General features: G+C 44.4%; 1 protein-coding gene across 1 annotated transcript in view; it reads left to right on the plus strand.

Annotated features, from left to right (window-relative positions):
* USP32 (ubiquitin specific peptidase 32) overlaps window positions 1-20,697 on the plus strand; it is a 55,461-nt gene extending 34,764 nt beyond the window's left edge. The window contains exons 18-35 of the mRNA XM_042026598.1: window positions 7,455-7,609; window positions 7,862-7,943; window positions 8,438-8,512; window positions 9,064-9,202; window positions 9,459-9,564; window positions 9,969-10,142; window positions 10,637-10,811; window positions 11,437-11,588; window positions 12,191-12,302; window positions 12,504-12,700; window positions 13,032-13,216; window positions 13,574-13,660; window positions 14,594-14,714; window positions 15,382-15,573; window positions 16,134-16,425; window positions 16,864-17,267; window positions 17,559-17,651; window positions 18,314-20,697. Of these exons, the coding sequence (XP_041882532.1) occupies window positions 7,455-7,609; window positions 7,862-7,943; window positions 8,438-8,512; window positions 9,064-9,202; window positions 9,459-9,564; window positions 9,969-10,142; window positions 10,637-10,811; window positions 11,437-11,588; window positions 12,191-12,302; window positions 12,504-12,700; window positions 13,032-13,216; window positions 13,574-13,660; window positions 14,594-14,714; window positions 15,382-15,573; window positions 16,134-16,425; window positions 16,864-17,267; window positions 17,559-17,651; window positions 18,314-18,487 (2,915 nt within the window). The 3' untranslated portion in view covers window positions 18,488-20,697. The remainder of the gene's footprint in view (window positions 1-7,454; window positions 7,610-7,861; window positions 7,944-8,437; window positions 8,513-9,063; window positions 9,203-9,458; window positions 9,565-9,968; window positions 10,143-10,636; window positions 10,812-11,436; window positions 11,589-12,190; window positions 12,303-12,503; window positions 12,701-13,031; window positions 13,217-13,573; window positions 13,661-14,593; window positions 14,715-15,381; window positions 15,574-16,133; window positions 16,426-16,863; window positions 17,268-17,558; window positions 17,652-18,313) is intronic.
* The last annotated feature ends 3,725 nt before the right edge of the window (window positions 20,698-24,422 follow it).

Here is a 24,422-nt window from a genome sequence, read left to right on the forward strand (position 1 = left end):
GGGCCTCTGCCTTCCTTAGCAGACACCTGTCTTTCAAAACCGAGACAGATCTTGGCGCCCAACGTGGGGCCTGAGGGCATTAAGAGATAGAGGTGAAAAAGGAATAACAGTTCCTCGATAACTTTATTTGGTGTGCTGGATATTGGAACCTTGTTAGGCAGCACTATGTGGTCTAGTTTACCCTGGTTTGGGTGGCATGTAGCCGTGGCTATATTCTTCCCCTTTGCAGCTCCTTACTTGAATATGGGTCCTCTGACTAAGGCTACCATTGCTGTTATCCAGCTTGCGTTATGGGTCGAGAAGGTGAGGAATTCATGGGTTTTTAACTTCCTCCGGAATGTGGGCACATGGATAAACAGCTATCACACACTGAGCACATGTTTTTGGGGTTATGTTAACAATGGTACCTTCTGTGAGGAAATGACACCAGGGGAAGTTTTCTCCCAACCCCTCAACCAGTTCTTTGGGCCCACCCCATCAATTTTCGAAGGGTTTAAATTCCCTCTGAATACTAACCATCTGCTGCTGATAGGCCTACTCTATTTAGCATTCAAGGATAAGTTGAGATTGGCTTGGATATCTACCCGGACACCAGCCCCAGAGACTAGAGATCCTGCCCCAGAGCCTGATCCTGCCCCAGAACCTGACATGGCCGCAGAGAGTAGAGTTCCTACCCCAGAGCCTGATCCCGCCCCAGAACCTGACACGGCCCCAGACACTAGAGATCCTACCCCAGAGCCAGAACCTGCCACAGCCCCAGACACTAGAGATCCCGCCCCACAGACTGATACTGCCCAACAGTCCACCTCAGAAATGGACTACCCAAACTGGGTGGGGGTACTGGCAAAAGGGATGCAGGAGATGTGCCAAGAGATGGGTCAGGTGCGCCAGGGGATATGCCAGGAGATGGGTCAGGTGCGCCAGGAGATATGCCAGGAGATGGGCCAGGTGCGCAAGGAGATGTGCCAGGAGATGGGCCAGGTGCGCAAGGAGATGTGCCAGGAGATGGGCCAGGTGCGCCAGGAGATATGCCAATTGCTAAGGGAATACACCTCCTCAGCTAGTGAAAAACCCTCTCCCTGCCCCAAAGAGGGTGAGTCCGATGGTGCAGCAGTGGAACCCATGGATGTTACAACCGTCCAGGCTTCAGCTGAACCACGAGGACAACCACAGCCAGCAGCAGTCGCCCCTGTGCAAAGGAGGAAGTATAAGACCAAATCAGTACGACCAGTTAATGATGATGGGCAACCAGGGCCCTCACAACCAGCAGGAGAGCCAGAGCCAGAAGTCATCACTGAGTCCCTGTCGCACGACAGTCTCCGTGCTATGCGAAACGACATTGTGCGAAGGGGGCGTGAGCCTTATACCACCTGGCTGCTTCGGGTTTGGGACCTTATGGGCACAAGTGTGCAACTGGATAGTGGTGAGGCAAGGTATCTGGGATCGTTGACCCAGGACCCAGGTGTGGACCAGATATTTGTGAGGGAGCCAGGGCCTCTCTCTCTCTGGGAGCGGCTCTTAATGAGTGTAAGAGAAAGGTTCATTCACAAAGAAAGAATGCAGGAGTATCATCATAGAATGCAGTGGAAGACACTCGAGCAAGGGATCCAACAGCTAAGAGAGGTGGCAATATTAGAGGTACTCTTTGGGAAGGATGGACAGCATGATAATGACCCCGATAAGGTCAGGTGCACAGGACAGATGATGTGGAACCTGGCAAGGCTAGGGCCATCGCAATACACCACCTTCATTGCAACGATTGATGCTGACAATACCCGAGAAACAGTGGGCTCTGTTGCCAACAGGCTCAGGCATTATGACAGCATGATCAATGGCCCGCTAAAAGCTCACGTCTCTGCTGTGGTCCAGGACCTCAAAGAGGAGATGAAGGAGAAGATGGAGGAGATGAGGGAGGAGATGAGGAGGGTCAGTGTGGCACCAGTGCGAGTCACAGGCCCCCAAGTCAGAGCCCGTCGTCCCCCTGCTAGAGAGAGAGGGTACACCCCACGAGCTGAGCTGTGGTTTTTCCTGTGTGAGCATGGGGAAGACATGAGAAGGTGGGATGGGAAACCCACCTCTGCCCTGGCAGCGCGGGTGCATGAACTCAAGGAGGGAGGCACTAACCGAGGGGGTTCCGCTAAGGTGAAGGTAGCCTCAGCCTCCCGTGACCGAGCTGCCAGGCGTTACAGAAGGGAGGATGATATGTCGGATCCCCTTGAAGGTACCTCGAGCATGTACGCCCAGGGAAAGAATGATAACCAGGGCTAGAGGGGCCCTGCCTCTAGCCAGGAAGAGGCACGGGAGAACCGAGTTTTCTGGACGGTGTGGATCCGATGGCCTGGCACATCAGAGCCACAAAAATATGATGCATTGGTTGATACTGGGGCACAGTGTACTTTAATGCCATCGGGACATGTGGGGGCAGAACCTGTATCCATCGCTGGGGTGACCGGGGGATCACAGCAGTTGACCCTTTTGGAAGCTGAGGTGAGCCTGACTGGGAAGGAGTGGCAAAAGCATCCAATTGTGACCGGTCCAGAGGCCCCGTGTATTCTGGGCATAGACTTCCTCCGGAATGGCTACTACAAAGACCCAAAAGGACTCAGGTGGGCATTTGGGATTGCTGCTGTGGAGGCAGAGGGCATTAGGCAATTGAACACCCTGCCTGGACTATCTGAGAATCCTTCTGCAGTTGGGCTCCTGAAAGTGGAAGAGCAACGAGTGCCAATTGCCACCTCGACAGTGCACCGCCGGCAGTATCGGACAAATCGAGATGCTGTGATCCCCATCCACAAGATGATCCGCGAGCTGGAGAGTCAAGGGGTGGTCAGCAAGACCCACTCACCCTTCAACAGCCCCATCTGGCCTGTGCGCAAGTCTGACGGGGAATGGAGATTGACTGTGGACTATCGTGCCCTGAATGAAGTGACTCCACCGCTGAGCGCTGCCGTGCCAGACATGTTGGAGCTCCAGTATGAGCTGGAGTCCAAAGCAGCGAAGTGGTACGCCACTATTGACATTGCCAATGCATTCTTCTCCATTCCTCTGGCAGCAGAGTGCAGGCCTCAGTTTGCCTTCACCTGGAGGGGCGTGCAGTACACCTGGAACCGACTGCCCCAGGGGTGGAAGCACAGTCCCACCATCTGCCATGGACTGATCCAGACTGCACTAGAAAAGGGTGAGGCTCCAGAACATCTGCAGTACATTGATGACATCATTGTGTGGGGGAACACCGCAACCAAAGTGTTTGAGAAAGGAGAGAGAATAATTCAAATTCTCCTGCAAGCTGGTTTTGCCATCAAGAAGAGCAAGGTCAAGGGACCTGCCCGAGAGATCCAGTTCCTGGGAGTAAAGTGGCAAGATGGACGACGTCAGATTCCCATTGAGGTCATCAATAAGATCACAGCAATGTCTCCGCCGACCAACAAGAAGGAAACACAAGCTTTCCTAGGTGCTATAGGTTTCTGGAGGATGCACATTCCGGAGTACAGCCAGATCGTGAGTCCTCTCTACCTGGTTACCCGCAAGAAGAATGATTTCCACTGGGGCCCTGAACAGCAGCAAGCCTTCGCCCAGATCAAACAGGAAATTGCTCACGCCGTAGCCCTTGGCCCAGTCAGGACAGGACCAGAGGTGAAGAACGTGCTCTACTCTGCAGCCGGGAACAATGGTCTGTCCTGGAGCCTCTGGCAGAAGGTGCCTGGTGAGACTCGGGGCCGACCACTGGGATTCTGGAGCCGAAGCTACAGAGGATCTGAAGCCAACTACACTCCCACAGAGAAGGAAATCCTGGCAGCTTATGAAGGAGTCCAGGCTGCCTCAGAAGTAATCGGCACAGAGGCACAACTCCTCCTGGCACCCCGACTACCGGTGCTGGGGTGGATGTTCAAAGGAAAGGTTCCCTCCACACATCACGCCACCGACGCTACTTGGAGCAAATGGATTGCCCTCATCACGCAGCGCGCCCGAATTGGAAACCCAAGTCGCCCTGGGATCTTGGAAATAATTACGAACTGGCCGGAAGGTGAGACTTTTGGGTTATCTTCTGAAGAAGAAGAGGAGCAGGTGACACGTGCCGAAGAAGCCCCACCATATAACGAGCTACCAGAGAGTGAAAGACAATACGCCCTCTTCACTGATGGTTCCTGCCGAATTGTAGGCGCTAGCCGGAAATGGAAAGCCGCTGTATGGAGCCCCACACGACAAGTTGCACAGGCTACTGAAGGAGAAGGTGGATCGAGCCAATTTGCTGAGCTCAAAGCTGTCCAATTAGCTCTGGACATAGCTGAAAGAGAGAAGTGGCCAAAGCTCTACCTCTACACTGATTCATGGATGGTAGCCAATGCTCTGTGGGGTTGGCTGGAAAGGTGGAATAAGGCAAACTGGCAGCGCAGAGGAAAACCAATCTGGGCTGCTGAAGAGTGGAAAGACATTGCCACTCGGGTAGAGAAGCTATCCGTGAAGGTCCGTCATGTAGATGCTCACATCCCCAAGAGCCGGGCTAATGAAGAACATCGTAACAACAATCAGGTAGATCAAGCTGCGAAAATAGAGGTGTCCCAGATAGACTTGGATTGGCAACATAAAGGAGAACTGTTCCTAGCTCGATGGGCCCATGATGCCTCAGGCCATCAGGGCAGAGATGCCACCTATAAGTGGGCACGAGACCGAGGGGTGGATCTAACCATGGACAGTATCTCCCAAGTTATCCATGACTGTGAGACATGCGCTGTGATCAAGCAGGCCAAGCGGGTGAAGCCTCTGTGGTATGGTGGGCGATGGTCCAAATACAAGTATGGGGAGGCCTGGCAGATTGATTACATCACACTGCCTCAAACCCGCCAAGGCAAGCGCTATGTGCTCACAATGGTAGAAGCCACCACTGGATGGCTGGAGACCTACCCTGTGCCTCACGCTACTGCCCGGAACACCATCCTGGGCCTGGAAAAGCAAGTCCTTTGGAGGCATGGCACCCCTGAGAGAATCGAGTCTGACAATGGGACTCATTTCAAGAACAGCCTTATAAACACCTGGGCTAGAGAACATGGCATAGAGTGGGTGTACCACATCCCTTACCATGCACCAGCAGCTGGGAAGGTTGAGCGGTGTAATGGACTGCTTAAAACCACCTTGAAGGCACTGGGTTGGGGGACTTTCAAAAACTGGGAGATGCATTTAGCAAGAGCCACCTGGTTAGTTAACACTCGAGGTTCCACCAGCCGAGCAGGCCCTGCCCAATCTGAACCCCTACAAACAACAGACGGGGATAAGGTTCCAGTGGTGCACATGAGAGGTATGCTTGGAAAAACTGTTTGGGTAAAGTCTGCCTTGAGCAAAGACAAACCCATCCGTGGGGTTGTTTTTGCTCAGGGACCAGGTTGCACCTGGTGGGTGATGCAAAAGGATGGAGAGACCCGATGCTTACCTCAAGGGGACCTTGTTTTAGGGTGAACTACCCATGGCTCTGTACTTGTATCAGTATCAGCATGTATATTTGTATATAATTTGGGTAATGCATAGATTTATATGGTTAAAAAAGTTAAGTTTCATGTAACATGTTAGTATGGGAGAAAATTCCTTTAACAGGAAAAAAACTAAGACTAAACTAAAACCCCAACATGCAGTGGCACAATAAATTCAGTTAATGCTCAGCCAACTGCTTCTGAGTTACTTGGGCAGCTGGGCTTTGATGCCCAAAATTATTTAATGCTCTTTAGAGAGAGATTAAATGAATGGAATATGAAGACTATTATTTGACATAGTTCAAAAAGACAATTAAATACAAAGTATAAACACCCAGCTAAAATCTCTTTGTCATAACTGTGGTGGTAGTGCTCACCAAAAGATTATGCCAAGAGTAATCTTTAGGTTGTGGCTTCACATTTCAGCTGGGCAGTGTTGCAGGATTTGTCTCCAGTTTGCAGTTTGCCTCGCACAAGAGGCTGGAAGGACTCCCTGCTGTTCACATCTGGACACACACAGATACACATTTGCATCCACAGCAACATGTCTGGAAATGGGCTCACCTGACTGCTGAAAATTCAATCCTTCAGCCTTGCTGTGTCACAATGTGGTTAAAACCCTCATGCAGATGCTCAATTTTTCACTGCTTTGGTAGGATCTAAACCCTCTGTGTAGTCAGCAGCTGCCTGTGCCATCGAGTTCTGCACAAACTGCCTCTGCCCAAATTCAGCTTTCCTGCCTGACCTAATCAAATGGAAACTGCTTTGTTTGGACATCCTAAAATGCCCAAATTCCAATGAAGAGAATCTTCTTATGTGCCAAATTTGATCTTGATTTGGAATTACTTTGTACTGCACTAATTTGATTGTCCAATCAGTTATTAATCCTGTGGAGTTCTCAGATGTGCTTTCTTGCTGTAATCTTACCACTAATCCTCTGATCCCTAATCACAGAAAATGTTGGTTTGTTTTCTTTTAAAAACCCTGAGTACTTTGCTTGGTACACTGAAGCCAGACTGATGCTTTGCTGATTTATAAGGTATCATTTACTCTCTTGTCAAATTGCATGTGATAATATAACACTGCACCTTTTCATGTTGTACTGTTTATTTTACTGTAACCTTTTAACAGTGAAAATAGAATTGTGTCACTTCTCAGGCTACTTAAGTTTTGCAGTTGCCCAGTTTGGGTTTGGCTGGATAATAAAAGCTTTTCATGTCTCTGTAAGGAGTGGGGGGAACTTCTGAAGCTTAAACTAAAAAAACTCAAAAAAAACCCCCTCATGGTCTCATCTCTAGTGCAAATGTTTTATTTAAAGATGAGCTCACATTATGAAGAGCAACAATCTTGACCAATTAATTAATTTGTGTGGCCAATGTGGGGTTGTTGAGAATTTTGGTGGAAATTCCAGGTGTCTTCACAGAATGTTTTGAGGAATTTAGTTACTAAGAAATTTAGTTATTAAGAGTACTTTTATTGTGAGCTGCCAGGCTGATTTCATGTTCACAGATCAACATTCATCCTCACAGAAGAGCTGAAGCAAAGTCATGCTACTTCCAAAAATAGTCAAACTGATTTTTTTTTACCTTATTTTTTACTTACAATGTTCTCTCAAAAAGGAAATCTGTATGAAATTTTGAAGCCCTTTATTTTGAAAATCCCCTTTGCCTCTCCTGCCGTGTCTTTAAGAGACAAAAAGAACTGTAAAAACTTATTAAACTTCATTGAAATTTTTTTGTATTTCCTATGAGAATCTCAGGGGAGCATTTTCTAATAGGTTTTGCTAAGAAGGGAGGTATTTTATCTGCTTTGTGGTAGCAAATTTGTTGTCCCAAAGGGTCAATAACAACTGGGTTTCCACCTAACCCATAAACACAAGCACTACAAGTGTCTACTACTTTTTGCAGAGAGTGTATTTAGTGTATAAGTTGTTATTGATCTGACCTCGGGGTAAATCCATTCTCTTCTCCCCTTCTCTCCCTGTGAATCCAGGGAATGTCCCTTCCCCAAATGCCCCTTTAAAAAGGGTGCTGGCTTACACTGGCTGCTTCAGTCGGATGCAAACCATCAAAGAGATCCACGAGTATCTGTCCCAGAGGTTACGGATCAAGGAGGAGGACATGCGCCTCTGGCTCTACAACAGTGAGGTAATCTTGCTCCTTTGCCTTCCTTTTTTTTATTGGACATGATGTGTTTTAGTCCTTTCCAGAAACTATTAAATACATGTGCACAGAAAAATTAAGAGTGGCCATAAAGTGGCCATCCTTTACAGTTAAAGACTCTTGCTATTTATTTTTCAGAGTTTTCTGTGCTTTAATTCCCTTGCTTTGAGGTGAAAGGATCCTCAGAGTGTTGTACGTGTAGAACTCTAATTCTGTGAGGTGTTTTTTCTCCTGCAGAACTATCTCACTTTGCTGGATGATGAAGATCACAGACTGGAATATCTTAAAATCCAAGATGAGCAGCATTTAGTAATAGAAGGTATAAAAAGGGGCTATAATTGGTTTATGCTCTAAAAATAGAAGTTTACAGAGGGAACCTATGGGCAGGTGGTGGCAAAGCTAATTTAGCAAAGTTTGCATGTATTTTGTCCCTATTTTGAAGTACTTTAGGATCTTTTGTTGGTTGGCAACAACAAAAAATATTAGTGATGGCTCATGAACTGATTTGTTCAGACCTGGTGGATCCTTATTGAGAATTAGAATAAGCACTGAAAAATTTGCTATTCAACAGCAAAAGCAATCCCAAGGCTGCTCTCTAAAGATGTTACTGGTGTGCTTGGAGGGATGCCAGTGTTAGAATGAGTTCCAATAATGATTAGAAACATTGAAATGAAAACTAGCAAAAATAATAGCTAAAAGTAAGCAAATTTCTAATCCCAAATATTAGAAAATTTTAATTAAAGCTCTTCAGCTGTGTAAGCTCTCTGGAGTAAGTAACAATTTTTAAAAACCCCTTTTCATGTCCCTTTCTAGTTCGAAACAAAGACATGAGCTGGCCAGAAGAGATGTCTTTTATAGCAAACAGCAGTAAAATAGACAGACACAAAGGTGAGTCTTTCACAGAGTCGCTGGATTATGATGAGAAGAAAAACCCAAGGAAACAACTGAGATGTTAAAACAATTCTTTTTAACACAAGTCCCTTTAACACTGGGTGAGGTCTTTTATGCTGCTTTGCTGGGTCTTTATATTAACTTAAATGCTGGGAATGTGGGATGTAAAGATAAATCTGTAGATGTTCAGACACAGCTTTAGTAAATGGTACACAGCAGATTTTGGACTTTGTGTTTATTACCTTGGATTTTGTTAAGGCGAGGAATATTTAAGATTTTAACAAGTGAATCCAGAATTTTCAGTATCATAATGACCTGAAAGTATTCTGTATGGATTGTACTGCTGCCTGTGGTGGATCACATCAACAAAATGCCTCAATTTCTGTGAAGCAGAGTTGAGAGAGCAGATATTTTAAACATCTGCTGCATCTGTGTAGTGTCACAATTGGGAGCAGGTTAAATTAAACTGGTTACTGTTAGGAGACACTGCTAAAACATTCTGAATTTTCTCATCTGCACAACTGCTCTAATGATGTTTTTTCACTCAGTTCCTACTGAGAAGGGTGCTACAGGCCTGAGCAATCTGGGGAACACGTGCTTCATGAACTCCAGCATCCAGTGTGTCAGCAACACCCAGCCCCTGACACGCTACTTCATCTCAGGAAGGCATCTCTATGAGCTGAACAGGTAATTCTGTGTGAGAACAGTGGCATTTTGGGTGCTGGAACATTTATTCAGGCTGGCTGCTTCTGAAAGCTGAAATTCAGTGTAAAGGAATCATTTAAATTCAGTGTTACCAGCTCTGCAGCAGATACTACGTTAGAGGCATGGAAATGCAGCCTCTTGTTTCTGAGAGCAGCAAGCTTTTCTGCTTCCTTCTTCATCTCCAGGCTTGAGCTGTGTTTAAATTTTAATGTGGTATTAATTCCTTTGTAATTTCTAGGACAAATCCCATAGGAATGAAAGGACACATGGCCAAGTGCTATGGGGATTTGGTTCAGGAGCTGTGGAGTGGCACCCAGAAGAACATAGCCCCCTTAAAGCTGCGGGTGAGTTATTCCAAGGTGGAAAACAAGGATTTCTTGGAAAAGCAGAAATTCAATGCACTTCTTCCTGATGTTACCTGTGTTGGAGCAGTTTGGAGACTCAGAGTCTTCCCTAGAAGGGGCCAGTGTTCATCAGTCCTGGTGGAATTAGTGGTTGTAAGGCCAGAGGAGTTACCTGGTGTGACTGGGGTTGTGCTGTAGGAAGTGGCTTTTACAGCCCTTTTTGGGGACAAAAGATGATGCATTTACCTGTAAATGAGCTTTTGTTCTGAAAGCAAAGGGGTTCCCTTCAGCTCTTGGCAGTAGAATTTGTGTTCATTGACAGCACATGTCTCATCTACAATATTTTGCTTTATTTTTACATTTGTTACATGATTATAAATGACTTTCTGGTGGTTTTTTTATAGTGGACAATAGCAAAATATGCTCCAAGATTTAATGGCTTTCAACAGCAAGACTCACAGGAGCTTCTTGCTTTTCTTCTGGATGGGCTTCATGAGGATTTGAACAGAGTTCATGATAAGCCATATGTGGAACTGAAGGACAGTGATGGTCGGCCAGACTGGGAAGTAGCAGCAGAGGTAGGGCTTCAAATCTTTGCCTTTGGGCTTTTTTGGTGTATTTTTTCTTTTCCTTATAGTACTAAGGTGAGAAATTGTTGATGAGGCTGCCTGTGGCAACATTTTTGGGACTGTAGCACCTTTTGGATCTTGTCAGAGCTGTGATTTACAGAGGCAGTTTCACCTTTGAGCTGAAAACTAATTTTAATTGTTGTAATAATTATAAAGATATTTCACAACTATTTTGAACAAGTCCTCAAAATTAGGGAGTATCAAAATATTTCAAGATGCCTGATGATCCCATCAGAAATATTTTAAATTGTGTCATACCTTGATTATTGTGTTAATTGAGAACTTTACTTGTGCTGTAACTAAATACTTCCTATTTATTACAAATGAGTAAATAACTTTTGTGGAAGTAATTTGACTCCCATAGGCCAGGGAAACTTTGGACACCAATGAAGTAGTCTTCAGTTTCTAACTTTGTATTATATTTTTTTTGTGCTTCATTTCAGGCCTGGGAAAACCATCTGAGAAGAAACAGATCCATTGTTGTAGATTTATTTCATGGGCAGCTGAAGTCACAAGTGAAATGTAAAACTTGTGGGCATATAAGTGTTAGGTTTGACCCTTTTAATTTTTTATCCTTGCCTTTGCCAATGGACAGCTACATGCACCTAGAAATTACAGGTGAGTAGTGTAAACTTGACATTCATAAAATAAAATTTGTAGAAGTGGAAAAGCTATAAAAGATCAAATTTGTGTTACTACTTATTAAGAAGAATTTTAATTAAGTCATTTTAATATAATAGAGTGCAAGAACTTTCATTGGAACACAGTGAAACTAAGGTAAAACCTTTAGAAACAGAACATGGATGGCCCATTTTCAGTCTTGATTGAAGGATTTAATACAGAAACGTGTAAAATGGGGATTTGGAGAACTTTCCTTCTGTTCCCCCTCTTGTGGAGGTTGTCCTAAATCTGCCCAGAGGAAAAACCAGGGTTGGGGGAAAATACGATATGGGTCATGAACTGTGCTCTGAAGGACCTGTGGATTGCTGGAAAAGAGGCAAAAGAAAAGATGGTGAAAAAGTGAAAAGAATTTTGAAAGCATTTTCTACTGCCTATGTGCAGCAAGAGATTTTCTGACATTGTGACATTGCCTGCAGACCTTAAAAATTGACTGGGAAAATAAAATAAATCATCCATTGAAGTGGAGGAGAAATATTCTCCACTAAGTGGGGAGCTGTAATGCATTGTTGTCATTAAGACTTGCCTGGGTTGCTGACCAGTGTGTTTCTTTTCCCCTTTAAAGTAATTAAATTAGATGGTACCACTCCTGTTCGATACGGGCTGAGGTTGAACATGGATGAGAAGTACACAGGCTTGAAAAAACAGCTGAGTGAACTCTGTGGCCTCAAACCAGAGCAGATTCTGCTTGCAGAGGTGCACAGCTCCAATATAAAGGTAAAAAGAAAAAAAGATTAATCATTGCTGCAACATGCTTTGGGGATTTTTGTTACTTCTTTATTGTTTTTAACATTTAAACTTTACTTACAAGAACTGTGAAATAATTTAACTAAAAATATGATTAAAAAATCAGCTTAGTTATCTCTCTATACGAACTTTTATTTCATTCTTAAACAGTAATTTGGCTTGCTGTAAATAGATTAGAATTGATTGCTAATGATATTTTTAGGGAAAAAAAAGTATAAAATCACCTTGAGGCAATAATAAATCTCAGAGTGCTGTCGTGAGTTTAACACTGTCGAGACATCAGGGGCATAAGTAAAGACTGGCTTAGTTCTCTACAGTGTGTATGGATATTTCCAGATAGATTTTGTTGCTGTAGATTAAAAGTGCTTAAATGAGGTGCTTTTGGTGTGTTCAGAGAACCACTGAGAACTGCTGCAGAGGGGTTGGGTTCCTTTATTCTTCTGGAAAGGTGTAAGAAGGCAGATGGGAGGGAGAGAGGAGCTGATAAATGCAGTTTTCAGAAGAACAGAACACGGTTGGAGTCCCAGATGAAGGTATCCAAGTGCCTGACCAGCCTTCCCTCTCTCCTGAAGAACTTCCCTCAGGACAACCAGAAGGTCCGGCTGTCCGTGAGCGGCTTCCTGTGCGCGTTTGAGATCCCCATCCCAGGCTCCCCCACGTCAGCATCGAGCCCTGTGCAGACAGGTGAGAGGAAACTCTGCTTTTCCTGCTTAGCTAAACTGCAGAGTGTTGAGCAACTCGGGACAAAACTTTATTATTAAGTGAGGATTAAAGAAAGGACAAGTGAGGGTTGTGCTCAGTATCCACACGGAATGGAAGGGATAAAAGTCCTGGGATCAGCTGTGGTTGCTGTAGATAATTGATCATTTAATTGTCTGCCTCCAGACATCTCAACTGGAGCTCCCACCATCCTGATGAACGGGGATGTTCCCAAGCCAAGCCTCATTCCCAACGGGATGCCAAACACTGTGGTGCCATGTGGGACCGAGCGCAGCCCGCCCAGCTGGACCCTCAACGGCCACGTGCCCTCGCTGTGTGACAGCCCCTGCACAGGGTACATCATTGCAGTGCACAGGAAAATGGTCAGTGGGCTTGCACGGTTATCCAGTGCTTGTGCTACACTCTTGGAAAGAAATTGCTAAAAAGCAAGGGGTTTTTAAATGTCCACATGATAATTATACACGTTTATGTTTGACGTGGTCAAATAACCTCGCCATAACTTCATAAAATACAGATATTTTTCAAGTCAGTGATCAAAATTTACAGTATTTGGTATTGGAATTTGAGCAGTTTTAATACAATTAAGGATTCTTGCCAAGGCCTGAAATAAGTCACAAGGCCAGCAATGCAGGTGATTATTGTACTGGGAGTCAATGCACCTTTCTGTCTGACTCCTCCTTCTGCTTCCCACAGATGAGGACAGAGTTGTATTTCCTCTCATCTCAGAAGAATCGGCCCAGTCTCTTTGGAATGCCATTAATTGTTCCCTGCACAGTTCACACACGGAAAAGAGACCTCTATGATGCTGTGTGGATCCAGGTTTCCAGGCTGGCCAGCCCCCTCCCTCCTCAGGAAGCCAGTAACCATGCACAGGACTGGTGAGTTGGGCACCTCAGCCTCGGATTTGAATTAGAATGTAGTGCCTTAGACTTGCTTGCAAGATATAAAATTGTATTAATTTGATTTCTCATAATAATGGCAGTAATTAAAATTAAATCCTTTTTAGTACAGATAAATGTAGCTGCACTTAAAGGTTGGCTTTGTTCTTATCCAGAGATTGATGATTATTTATATCTGACATATTTAAGCCATTGAAATGCAGCTTTTAATAGTTTATTGTAACCAAAACTATCATTTTACGGGTTTTTTTTTTAAGTAATCATAACAAGCCCAGTGAAGGAAGGCAATTGCAGTGAGAGTGCTGCTGTTTGATGTTGTGTTCTCCTCTATTTCAGTGATGACAGCATGGGGTACCAGTACCCCTTCACCCTCAGGGTAGTTCAGAAGGATGGAAATTCTTGTGCTTGGTGTCCATGGTACAGGTAAATTGTCCTTTTTTCCATTTACAGCAGGGAATCACTCCAGCAGAAAGGTAATTTATGGTAATGGGTCTGTGGTACATTTCAGACTTCAGAGGTAATATCAAACAATGAGAATCTGGAATGTAATTTCACCAGAACTCTCTCCAGGTAGACTTGTACTGCAGCACAGCTTTTATGACTTGCAGAGCTGAAAGTTCTGCTGCCACAGAAACTTTAAATTAGGAGACAGAAATGAGATTATCCAAAACCTGTTAACCCCTTAGAATACTCTGTGTCTGTGTGCAGCCTTGTATGTCCACAGACTTGCATGGTTTGGTGGGGGATTCACACAAATCTGAATTTTTAGATGTAATTCATCAACCCCTGTGAGTTCCTGTGCCATTTGAAGGGTAAGAACTAAAATGGGCAATAAGAAATTCACCCTGGAAGAACGCTTGGAATTTTCCATAAACAAAGACTTGCTAAGGAAAATTCCAGACCCTTGCTGGAAGGTATTCAGGCCATAAACTGTTTTTTTTTAAAAAGTGTTTTATACCTCTTAGAATTAGTTATCATGGTGCAAATAACTTGTGGAGACAGAGCAGTGGAGGTTTTGGGGTCATAGCTGGGTTTGGTCAGCGCTGGATCATAATGGAATGGAAGGAACCTTAAAGCCCATCCCATTCCAGCCCCCTTCCATGGGCAGGACCACCTTCCACTGGATCATGTGCAGGTAGATGGTTGAGCTCACCCAACTGCTTCCATTCCTCACTCTGTTAAAGTCCTGCAGTAAAAATGCAAATTACCCTGAGCATTGCTGTGTAAAAACGTGTCTGACACTGAAGGCGAGGCCTGGAGCTTGGAGGGTGCAGGTGATACAGAACAAGGAGCAGAACTGAATTAATGGAGAAGTGATTGGACACTTTACTGACCACATCCAACCTTTTGATTCAGATTCTGCCGGGGCTGTAAGATTGAGTGCACGGAGGACAGGGCTTGTGTGGGCAATGCCTACATCGCCGTGGACTGGGACCCCACCGCGCTCCACCTGCGCTACCAAACCTCGCAGGAACGGGTAAAATACCAACAGAAACTCTTTGTTCTTTGTTAGCACCTCTGAAACACCCCCCCATTTCAGCCTTTTTATTTATTTGATGCTGCTTTTTTCTATTTTCTGTTAAACCAAAAGGCAGTAATCATGGAGCAGTGTGTTCTGGATAAATCGATGTCTTGATGTTCGGCCTCTTATGTGGTCTAATGGTGTGGAAGGGAGGCTTTTAAAGAGCCACAGCAGTGCATTTGCTGTCTGTTGTGAGATGCTTTTAGGCTAGTCAAAATATATCATAATACATTACAAAATATCTTAATTGGATAAATTTTCTGTAACTATAAACATTTGTGCATGTGAGTAAACCTATTTCCTCATTGAGTCAACAAAACACATCTGAAGGTAAGGCTGTAGCTGGGTTAATCTGGAATAACTGGTACAGTTTGTGAGTTTTATCTATAAAGTTGTGCTTTATGGATAATTTATAAACAGAGCCCAAGTATAAGAACAGTGAGTTATTTTATCTGCCTCTTCATAACTGAAATAAAATTCCTGCTAAAACTTAGCACGTCTCATTTTTATCTTTAATTCTGTTCAACCCTGTAAAGTTATTTGTGTGATACTGTGAGGAGGCCCTTCCTCTGAGCAGTGTGTGTTACATTTCCAAGTCAGAGACAGTTTTCTCTCCCTTCAGATCGTGGAAGAACATGAAAGTGTTGAACAAAGCCGCCGAGCCCAAGCAGAGCCCATCAACCTGGACAGTTGTCTGAGAGCCTTCACCAGTGAGGAGGAACTGGGAGAGGATGAGATGTACTACTGCTCCAAGTGCAAGACCCACTGTTTGGCCACCAAAAAACTGGATCTTTGGAGACTTCCCCCTATTTTGGTACGATCTTGGGTAATTTTCCTCCTCAGCAGCAAACCCAAAGCACGTTGTTCCCAAATCTGAGGCCACCTTGCTCTGAGTAAGATGACTTGCTTTGTTCACGCTCTCAGGAGGGGCACTGACTGAGTTTGCTTCATGCAGGCAAATAAAGGAAACCTCAAATCCTTTTGAATGTTTTTAGCTGCTGCCTTGCAGGAAATGGTGCTGGTTTGTGCTCAGTGTCAGCTGCTCTGACACAGCTCACGCTCAGCTGGTGACACGATCTCCTCTCTGGTTGTGGACACCTGCAGTTCTTATTTTTCATATTTGGTAGCTTATTCAAAACAGACGGTGCTAATCACTGGATTGAAGCAACCTTTGCCATCATTTCCACATGAAAATATTAGTTTCATATTTTACCAGCTTGATCCCAAAATCCAAATTGTCACACAGAGCATTATTTTTGCTAGCAAAGAATAAAATGTGTATGTTTTAGGAAAAACTCCCTTTAAACAGTGATATTGCTCACTGGGATGTCATTGCCTTCCTTTAATAATTTTCTCTATAATGTTTCCCTTTAGATCATTCACCTGAAAAGATTTCAGTTTGTCAACGGCCGCTGGATAAAATCCCAGAAAATCGTTAAATTTCCCAGAGAAAATTTTGACCCAAGTGCCTTTTTGGTACAAAGGGATCCGAGTCATTTCCAAAGGAAGCAGCTCACCCTGCAGGTTGACAGCCTTCCTGAACCACGGGCCGGCCAAGGGGACACCAGGAAAACAGATGTGCAGATCAGTGGCACACCAGGAGAAGGGGACACACTGAACAGGAGTCCCTCCTCCCTAAACACTACTGTCCTCAATAATGTCAAAGGTAGGGAATGGGTAGGGAATGATTAGAGAAAATTCCACTCAGTGCTGGTGTTTGGAGAGGGAAAATGTTATTATGTACAAAATTTTAATGTTTAGGGTATTCTTTGCCAAAGCAGTACACTTTGAAACATTTCTTAGTGAAGCTTTAGCATAAAAAATGAAAGAAAATTTAAAAAGTTGCTCAGTGACAACAGATATTGGTACTTGTGTAAGTGGGCTGGGGTGAGAGTGAGGGATGTGCTCCTGCATAAAAGAGTTAAATTTCAGTTTCTAGGTGTATGGATGTGTGTGCACAAAGATGGGTTTTTACTTCTGTATCTTACTCGTGAGCTGCAGTGAAGGAGTGGGGTTTAATGGTTGGTTTTATAAAGAATCACTTTAAAAAGAAATTCAGACTGTGTTTGTGATATCTTAGTAATCTCTATGTTTTCTGTCCTAGCATCTCCATCCTTGGGGAGGAAAAGTGGAACCAGCTGCCCTTCAAGTAAAAACAGCAGCCCCAACAGCAGCCCAAGGACTTTGGGGAGAGGTAAAGGGCGCCTGCGGCTGCCCCAGCTGGGGAAAAACAAACTGTCCAGCAGCAAGGAAAATCTGGCTGCAAACAGAGAGAACGGTGCTGAGCACGAGCAGGGGGATGCTCTGACTAAAGGACAGGCTTTGGGGGGCAGCCAGGGCGAGCTGTACCCCGGGCAGGACAGCGAGGGGGCTCTGGCCAACGGGTACCTGTGGGAGCAGAGCTTGCTCGGCAACGGGCAGGGGGACAACCACAGCGAGGACGACACCGCCGACGACCAAAGAGACGATGTCTGGGTCAACCCCATCTACAACCTATATGCAATCTCGGTAGGTGGCTGCTCCTCTGCCAAAACTGCCTTTTTGGGACTCTGGTTTAACCAAATGTTGTGTTCGTGCCAGCACAGGGATCTGTAGGGAAGGAGAGCAAAAGTCAGCACAATAAATTCGCTGTAAAACTGAGTATGAATTAAGTCTCTCTAGTTTGTTCTCTTTCTGTGTATAAAGTTAGCTTCAGCTGTCTAGATTGTCATGAGCCATTGTCACTCAGAGATAATGAACTTGGGAATCATTTATTTGATGTTTGATCCAGGATTTCTTTTCTTCTTTGTTTTTCTTCAGTGCCATTCAGGAATTATGGGAGGGGGTCATTATGTCACTTATGCCAAAAACCCAAACAACAAGTGGTACTGCTACAATGACAGCAGCTGCAAGGTAAAGCACTTCTTTTCCTCATTATTTCACATAATTATTCTAATTATTTCAAACAATTTTTGCTTTGGTTACCCAGAGCTAAAGAAATTCAGAATCAGAAATTCTGGCTAAAGAAGTCTTAGAATCACAGAATGGTTTGGGTTGGAAGGGACCGTAAAGCTCATCCCATTCCACCCCTCACAGCATCCATTAAACCAGACATTTGTGGAGAGCTGCTGTTTGAAATCATGAGCACCTCCGAAGCTGCATCAGAAAAATACTAAAATTATTAACTGAAATTGTATGTGAGGTTTTTTCCAAGGTAACATCTGTTCATCAGCTGCTCCCACAGTTAAGGGAAGATGCTTGTTTCGTACAAAGATGGGAAAATGACTAAGAATGGAAAGCCAGGAATATATTTCCATGATGGCAGCAGTTTGTATTCAGTTGGTGAATAACTCAGTTCTGACACTTCTAAGTATTTGCATTCATCACTATAAAATTGTCAGACTTCTCAAGTAATTCATGGAGCCAGCTAACAAAGAAGGGAGACAGAAATTGGGATTCCTTGTGTTACACCCAGTTAAAAATACACTTTTTGGGGCAACAGTTGTGTGTTTGAAGCACAGTGACAGTGACAAAATTATCCCATGGTGGTTTTCCGGGTGTTTTCCCTGTGTCAGGAGTTGCACCCGGATGAGATCGACACGGATTCTGCCTACATTCTGTTCTACGAGCAGCAGGGGGTGGACTATGCCCAGTTCCTGCCCAAGATCGATGGCAAGAAGATGGCAGACACGAGCAGCATGGACGAGGACTTCGAGTCCGACTACAAGAAGTACTGTGTGCTGCAGTGAGCCTGGGCTGCCATGGACTGAGGGAGAAACCCTGGGGTGTGCCCTTGGGGAAGGTGGGACTGAGACCCATAAGAGCTTGTGGTTGTGGTTGTCCCCTGTGAGCTGAAAGCACAAGAAGAACCCCCTGGTTAAGCAGTTAATACCCAGTAGTATTGTTTTGTTCTGTTTTCTCACTACATGCTCGAAACGTTTCTGATGTTGGACATCTGAGACTGCCACTGGCCTTTAAATCCAATGGTTTGAGAAAAGCCGACTAGGACCAAATAAGAGCTAAATTAAACATCCAAAAAAGAGCTAAACAGAGTAGTGTAGAGTTCACCAACTGTTCTAACACCCCCCTGAGGCTCTTGTTAGGTTTAAGGTAATGGGGAAAAACAATTTGTAGTGTTGTCTTTGGACAACATGATATTGCTACCTCCTTTTTCCTGCAGTTTTATTGCATTTTATTGGCAAAACAGGGAAGGCAAGAGAAGGAAAAGTGCACAAATGGAAACAATTATTGTCATGGGGAAGAGAAGTTTCCAGTTTTGCCACCACTAATGTGTGTCAGTTGCTTTCTTTCTGTAATGTTGGGAGCACAACCAAATCATCATTTGAGAAGAGATTAATTTCTACACTTGAATGGTTTATTATACTTGTGTTTTCTCCACGTGTTGGCTGTGCAGATCAACATGTTTCAGGAATGGCTTTTCTGCCTGAAGAGTGCTGGCTCAAACTTTTTTGAGCTGCCTCAAGAAGAAACTTCAGGTTGGAGAGAGTAGTTGTGATTACACTCACGGTGTCTTAAAACGTGCACATTGCACAAAACGTTCCCAGCTTTTGGAAGGAGAGATGCTTGAGCTTATGTTTCATGACTGGTGTTGCTTTTGAAATTTGCACTTTTGAAAATGCATCTGATTCAATTCAAACCCACAGTTTGTTTGGTTTTTTGTTGTTGTTGCTGTAAGGGCTCTGGAGTGAATGGCTGTGAATATCCACTGTGTATTTCAAAGGAAGAAGCTGTGGCTGTCAGGTAGCTGTTGTAGCATTCGTGGATGGAGGGGTTTTTTCATTGGTTTCCTAATTCAGTTTCTTGTTTTCAAAATTTGGTTGCCTTTTCAAATTATCTTTTTTCTTTTTTTTTTGTTACAGCAGGTTATGCAAATACTTGAAATTAAATTTCCGTGCCCTTGCAACATGCTCTGTAATTCAAGGGGCTTCTTGCATGAGGGGAAGTGTGACTGAGTCTTAGCAGAGACTGGAAAAAAGAGGGTTGTTTTTTTTTGAGCAGGCATTTCTTCAGACGTTTTCAGTGTTAAATTGTTTGCATATCTGAATGAAGATAAAAATTTTCACTCTTTTGGCCTTTTGTTCTTCAGCTGAGTTTAAGCAGCTTATTAATTTTGTCATACATCATCTTCCCAGTTCTCTAGATTTTTGTACCTTCACTAACAAAACTGTTACTTACGTGGTTCTCTGCAATTAATGTTTGGGTTCATTTTGGGGTGTTTGACAAGAATGCCAAACCTTCAGTGAGTTTCTCATTTCCAGGAGGATCTGGGGTTTATCCATTTAAGAATTTATATCAGCTGGTCTGGCTGTCTTTGCCCAGGCAGAGCCCTCCCTGCTTTTGGAGGTTGTGCCTCTTTGGGGACAGCAGATCTGTTCCAAAAATGAGTCTCGTCTTACATGTCAGGTGTTGCTCCTTATCCTCTATGGTCTTTTATCTTTAAAGTGGTCTGAACATTGAGCCTAAAGAAAAGCAAAGATGACTTGTGAATTCCTAGGTTAGAAGCTTTTTCAACACCCACTTGTCTGCTCCTCCCTCCGCAAACTCCATGAAAAGTGAAAGATTTTCAACTGATTTACTTTAAAATGTTTTATTTAAGCAGGTAGCACAATCTACTAATGTTATTTGATCTTCTGTGTTTGTTACATTGGTTGTAATTAATTTTTTAAATTAAATTAATTCAAGAATTAGTAGTAAATTTATTAAGTTAACTATTAACTACATTCACTTTGTAAATTATTGTATAAAACTTATTGACAATGCACTGACTTTAGAAAGATGTTAATGTACATAAATGCCTTGTAAATAAAATAGTGTTGATGTACTGGAATATGAGCTGTATTAAAACAAAGGTATTGGTAATTGTATATGGAGTGAACCTGTTTATCTGTAACTATATTATTCCAACAAATTAAATACTGTGGATGCAGATGAAGTGTCACTTCTTGTCAGATAATTTTTAATAACTGTTTTCCTGCTTTGAAGTGTCTGTGCTGCTTCCATGAAGCTTAAATGCCTTTGTCAATCCAAAAGCTGAAGTGTGGGCGTGCATCCAGCAATTCTTTGCAGCTTCTGCATTGTTTACAAAAGGTAAATTGGGTATTTTGTTGATGATAATAACACTTATTACTTGAAAACAATCCATGCCAGCAGTGAAGTGATCCCTAAGTACAGGAAGGTTTTGCTCTGGTGTCTTTGGGAAGGATCTGCAGGTACCTGATGTCCAGTCCTGAGGTGTCCCTGCTGCAGCCAGGGCTGTTTGCTCACGTAGTTGGTGATTGCAGACAGTGAGAGACCCTTCCCCTGAGCAGACAGTGATGGGAGAGCCCTGCTGCAGTTACAGCCCTGCTTTTCTGCAAGGAGGAAGTGGATCTGGTTGAGTTGGCAACCAGACCAAAGTCTGCACAGGGCTGATGTCAGGGGCACTCATCACCCTGGCTATTGAGCGCTTCCAAAAGCACGGGTGACATTTAGCTGGAAATGAACCATTGTTCTTATTTTATGGCCTTGAAGATGCTAAATGGGTATTTATCCAAGGATTAGCACGCACCAGCATCCCCAGGGTGATGCCAGAGTGTCTCTGGAAGTGAAGCCATCTCTGGCTGGGATGGGAGTGTTGGTGCAGCACTGGGTGGTGACACTTTCTCATCAGTCACCTCCCCTGCCTGGTGATCAATTCTCAGAGCATTGGTCATTCTTACCAAGTGTGGTCACCCCATGGTGTCACTGGAGTCACTTGGGCATTTTCAATGTTGAAATTTTAATTTCAATATAAAGAATATGGGTGACAGTCGTTCCTATCATGAATTTTCCTCTGTTAAGGCTTTGAGGTATTGAAAGTGGAATTTAAAAGGATGAGAAACTCTAATTACCAAGGATGTTCATACGTGCTGCTGTAAGTGGTAAAGCTTTTATTGATTTAGGAGTGCAGCAGGGGACATGAAAGAGATGAAGGCATCACATCCCTGCCCAAACCTGCAGCCATTTGCTGCTGCTGACTCCCTTTTGCTTTCCAGATCACAACTGTGCAGGTCTCGAAGGAGGGCTCAGAAATGAGCAGAGCCCGTTTTGTGAGATGGGAGCAGTGGGAAATGAGCTGTGCTGGGATTTTCCCCGGTACCTTTGTGTGTGTGAAGTGTGGAAGCACCTGTCCTGTCAGACTTCTGCAGACCTGGGGTGGCTTTTGGCCCTTCTGGGAGAGAGGGGAAGGATGCAGCAGGGACAGCACCTCTTGTGCCAAGCCCTCTTATTCCCCTCAGAGAGAGGGGAGGGACAGATGCACCAACCCTGCAGGGCCCTGCTGCCCACAGGAGTGACCACTGTCCCTTCCCTTCAGGCTGAAATCTCAGCTCCAGAGGCACTTTCCATCCTGATCCAAGTGTTGGATCCCTTCTGGAGCTGCTGTTCCCCCTGCTCCCTGCCTTCCCCTGGGCTGACACAGGAGGCTGTATCCCTGCCTCTCCCTGTATCTAAGTATCAAAATATGCCAGATTTATCTGTTAGCTGTGATCATGTCCTGAGAACGTGCCGGGCTCCAGGCACGGCTGCTGGCCCAGGGCCCGGAGCATCCACGTAGATATTAATTATATTAATTATACCTCTTGTTACCCTTTTTCCCTCAGGTCCAGTAAATTGAAGCAAAAAGTGAGTAAAATGCAATCATCCATGCTTGCTGATTTATTGTTTCAGGAAAATAAAAACCTGTCAGGAGCTGGGGAAATTATGCCTTTTGTTTGGGACAAGCCTCTGGCTTCCTCGATCATGTGTAAAAGATTTCCTGTTTGTGGAAATGAAAAGCAATGTTTGATAAGGTCCCTTCAGCAAAATGGGTCACAAAAGAGAAAACAGATTAAGGTTGCTTCTAGATTTGATAGAAATTAAATTTCCCTGGGAGTTGTGAGCATAGAAAACCAATAAGGAAAACTCATGGCAAAATACAGCTTTTATTTATATTTAGGGTCATTTCAGACAGACCTGATGACTGAACCTCACCCAACTTTTAGCAGTGCATTTAAAACTCGTGGTGAGAGCACAGGGGTGTCCCCAAGGTGGGTCTCAAGCTGCTTTGGGTGGTCAGAGTTCAGGCACTTCCCTCCCCTGCAAAAACAAATAAACAGCAGCAGATGCTTCAGAGCCTTTGTCAGAGTGTTTGTGTGAGCTGGCAATGCAGGACTCTCTGTACTCTGATATTTTTTTCTCTCAGTGCTGCTGAAATTTTTTTTCAGCATTAGATTTTTATTGGGTGCAAAGTCCAAATGAAGTGGCTGAGAGAGCTGTGGTGTGTGATGACTTTTTTTTGGATTTTGGAAATACATTCTCCTGACTGCTGTGAACATTCTCGGTGTTGTTTCTCATCTCTGTGTGAGGTTAAAATCCTGTTTTTCCCTGATCCTGATCATGGGAAACACAGGGAGCTCCTGGTGCCCTTACCAAGGTATTATTTTTGCATAGAATTATTAAATCACAAATTCTTCCTGACTCTTCTCCAGCTTCTTATTCCCTCAAAGTGTCTTGCAAATTATTTTGTCTTTTACACCATGAATTTGAGAGGTTTTGGTCAAACTGAGGTTGAAGAAAGGAACTAAACCAACAAACAAATTAGAAAGGTGGTGGTTTATGTGCTACGTTTGGAGTCAATGAAAAGGTTTGGGACAACAGCTTTGGCTCAGTCTTAACATCACAGAGAAGTTTGTCCAGGAGTTGCTGCATCCCTGGGTAACCAGGTAATCCCTGCTGGTTTAAAGTTTGCTGAAATGTGATATAGAAAGCACAGTTTTAGGTTAAATCTTCTGTATGTTTAGCATGCAATGAAACTGTGCCTTCATTTAATGTAGCATTTTGTTGGGGAAAATATTTATGTGTCTTATAAATAAACCGTGGCCTCCCGAGGAGAAGCTGCAGGAAAGCTGGAGTGTGGATGTTGGTTGGGAGCTGGATAACAACAGAGGGAAGCTGCTGCTGCTGCTGCTGCAGAGCCAGAAACAGGATCCAACACCACCAGTGGCAAATCAAAACCCTTACAAATGGTGTTTGTTCTGTGCTGTTTGGAGTAAGGAGACAATGCAAGGAACAGGGTGATTACAGAGCTCAGCCCGGACATTGTGAGGCAGGTCCCTCCTCCAGGGGCTCTGGTGACAGGGTGACAGCTGTCCCCCGCTGCCTGGCGAGGGCAGGGGACATGAGGGGCTTGGCCAGAGCAGCCGTGGCTCTCCCGTTCCTGAAGTGCCCAAGGCGAGGTTGGACAGGGCTCGGAGCAACCTGGGACAGTGGAACCCAAACCATCTTGGGATTCCAAGAGAGGGAGGATGAGTAGGGAGGAAGAGCTGTGCAGCAGGGCTGGATGAACATACCCCAATGTGATGCAGACTCAAACATTTAGCGATACTCAGCAGGAGCAGAGCCAGTAAATTTGGGCTGTGATGATCCCCCCTCAGCTCAGCGCTGTTAGGACACAGCTGGGGCACATCCCCCAGCACCTCCAGTTCAAACCAGGCCAGGGGAATTGCAGAGCCCAGGGCTGACCTGGCTGAATGCTGGAGCTCTGTGGCCCAGCAGTTCACGCGGGGATGATTTAAACCATGGCTCAGTGTTGAGAGCCCCCAGCAAGCAGAACAGAAAGGTGGATGAATGTTGGAATTTCCTTTTGATACAGAATAAAAAACCCCT

The sequence above is a fragment of the Corvus kubaryi genome, unplaced genomic scaffold (assembly GCF_017639235.1).
Source record: "Corvus kubaryi isolate FWS band 111438036 unplaced genomic scaffold, C.kubaryi_AGA036_p1.0 37284, whole genome shotgun sequence".
Taxonomy (NCBI): domain Eukaryota; kingdom Metazoa; phylum Chordata; class Aves; order Passeriformes; family Corvidae; genus Corvus; species Corvus kubaryi.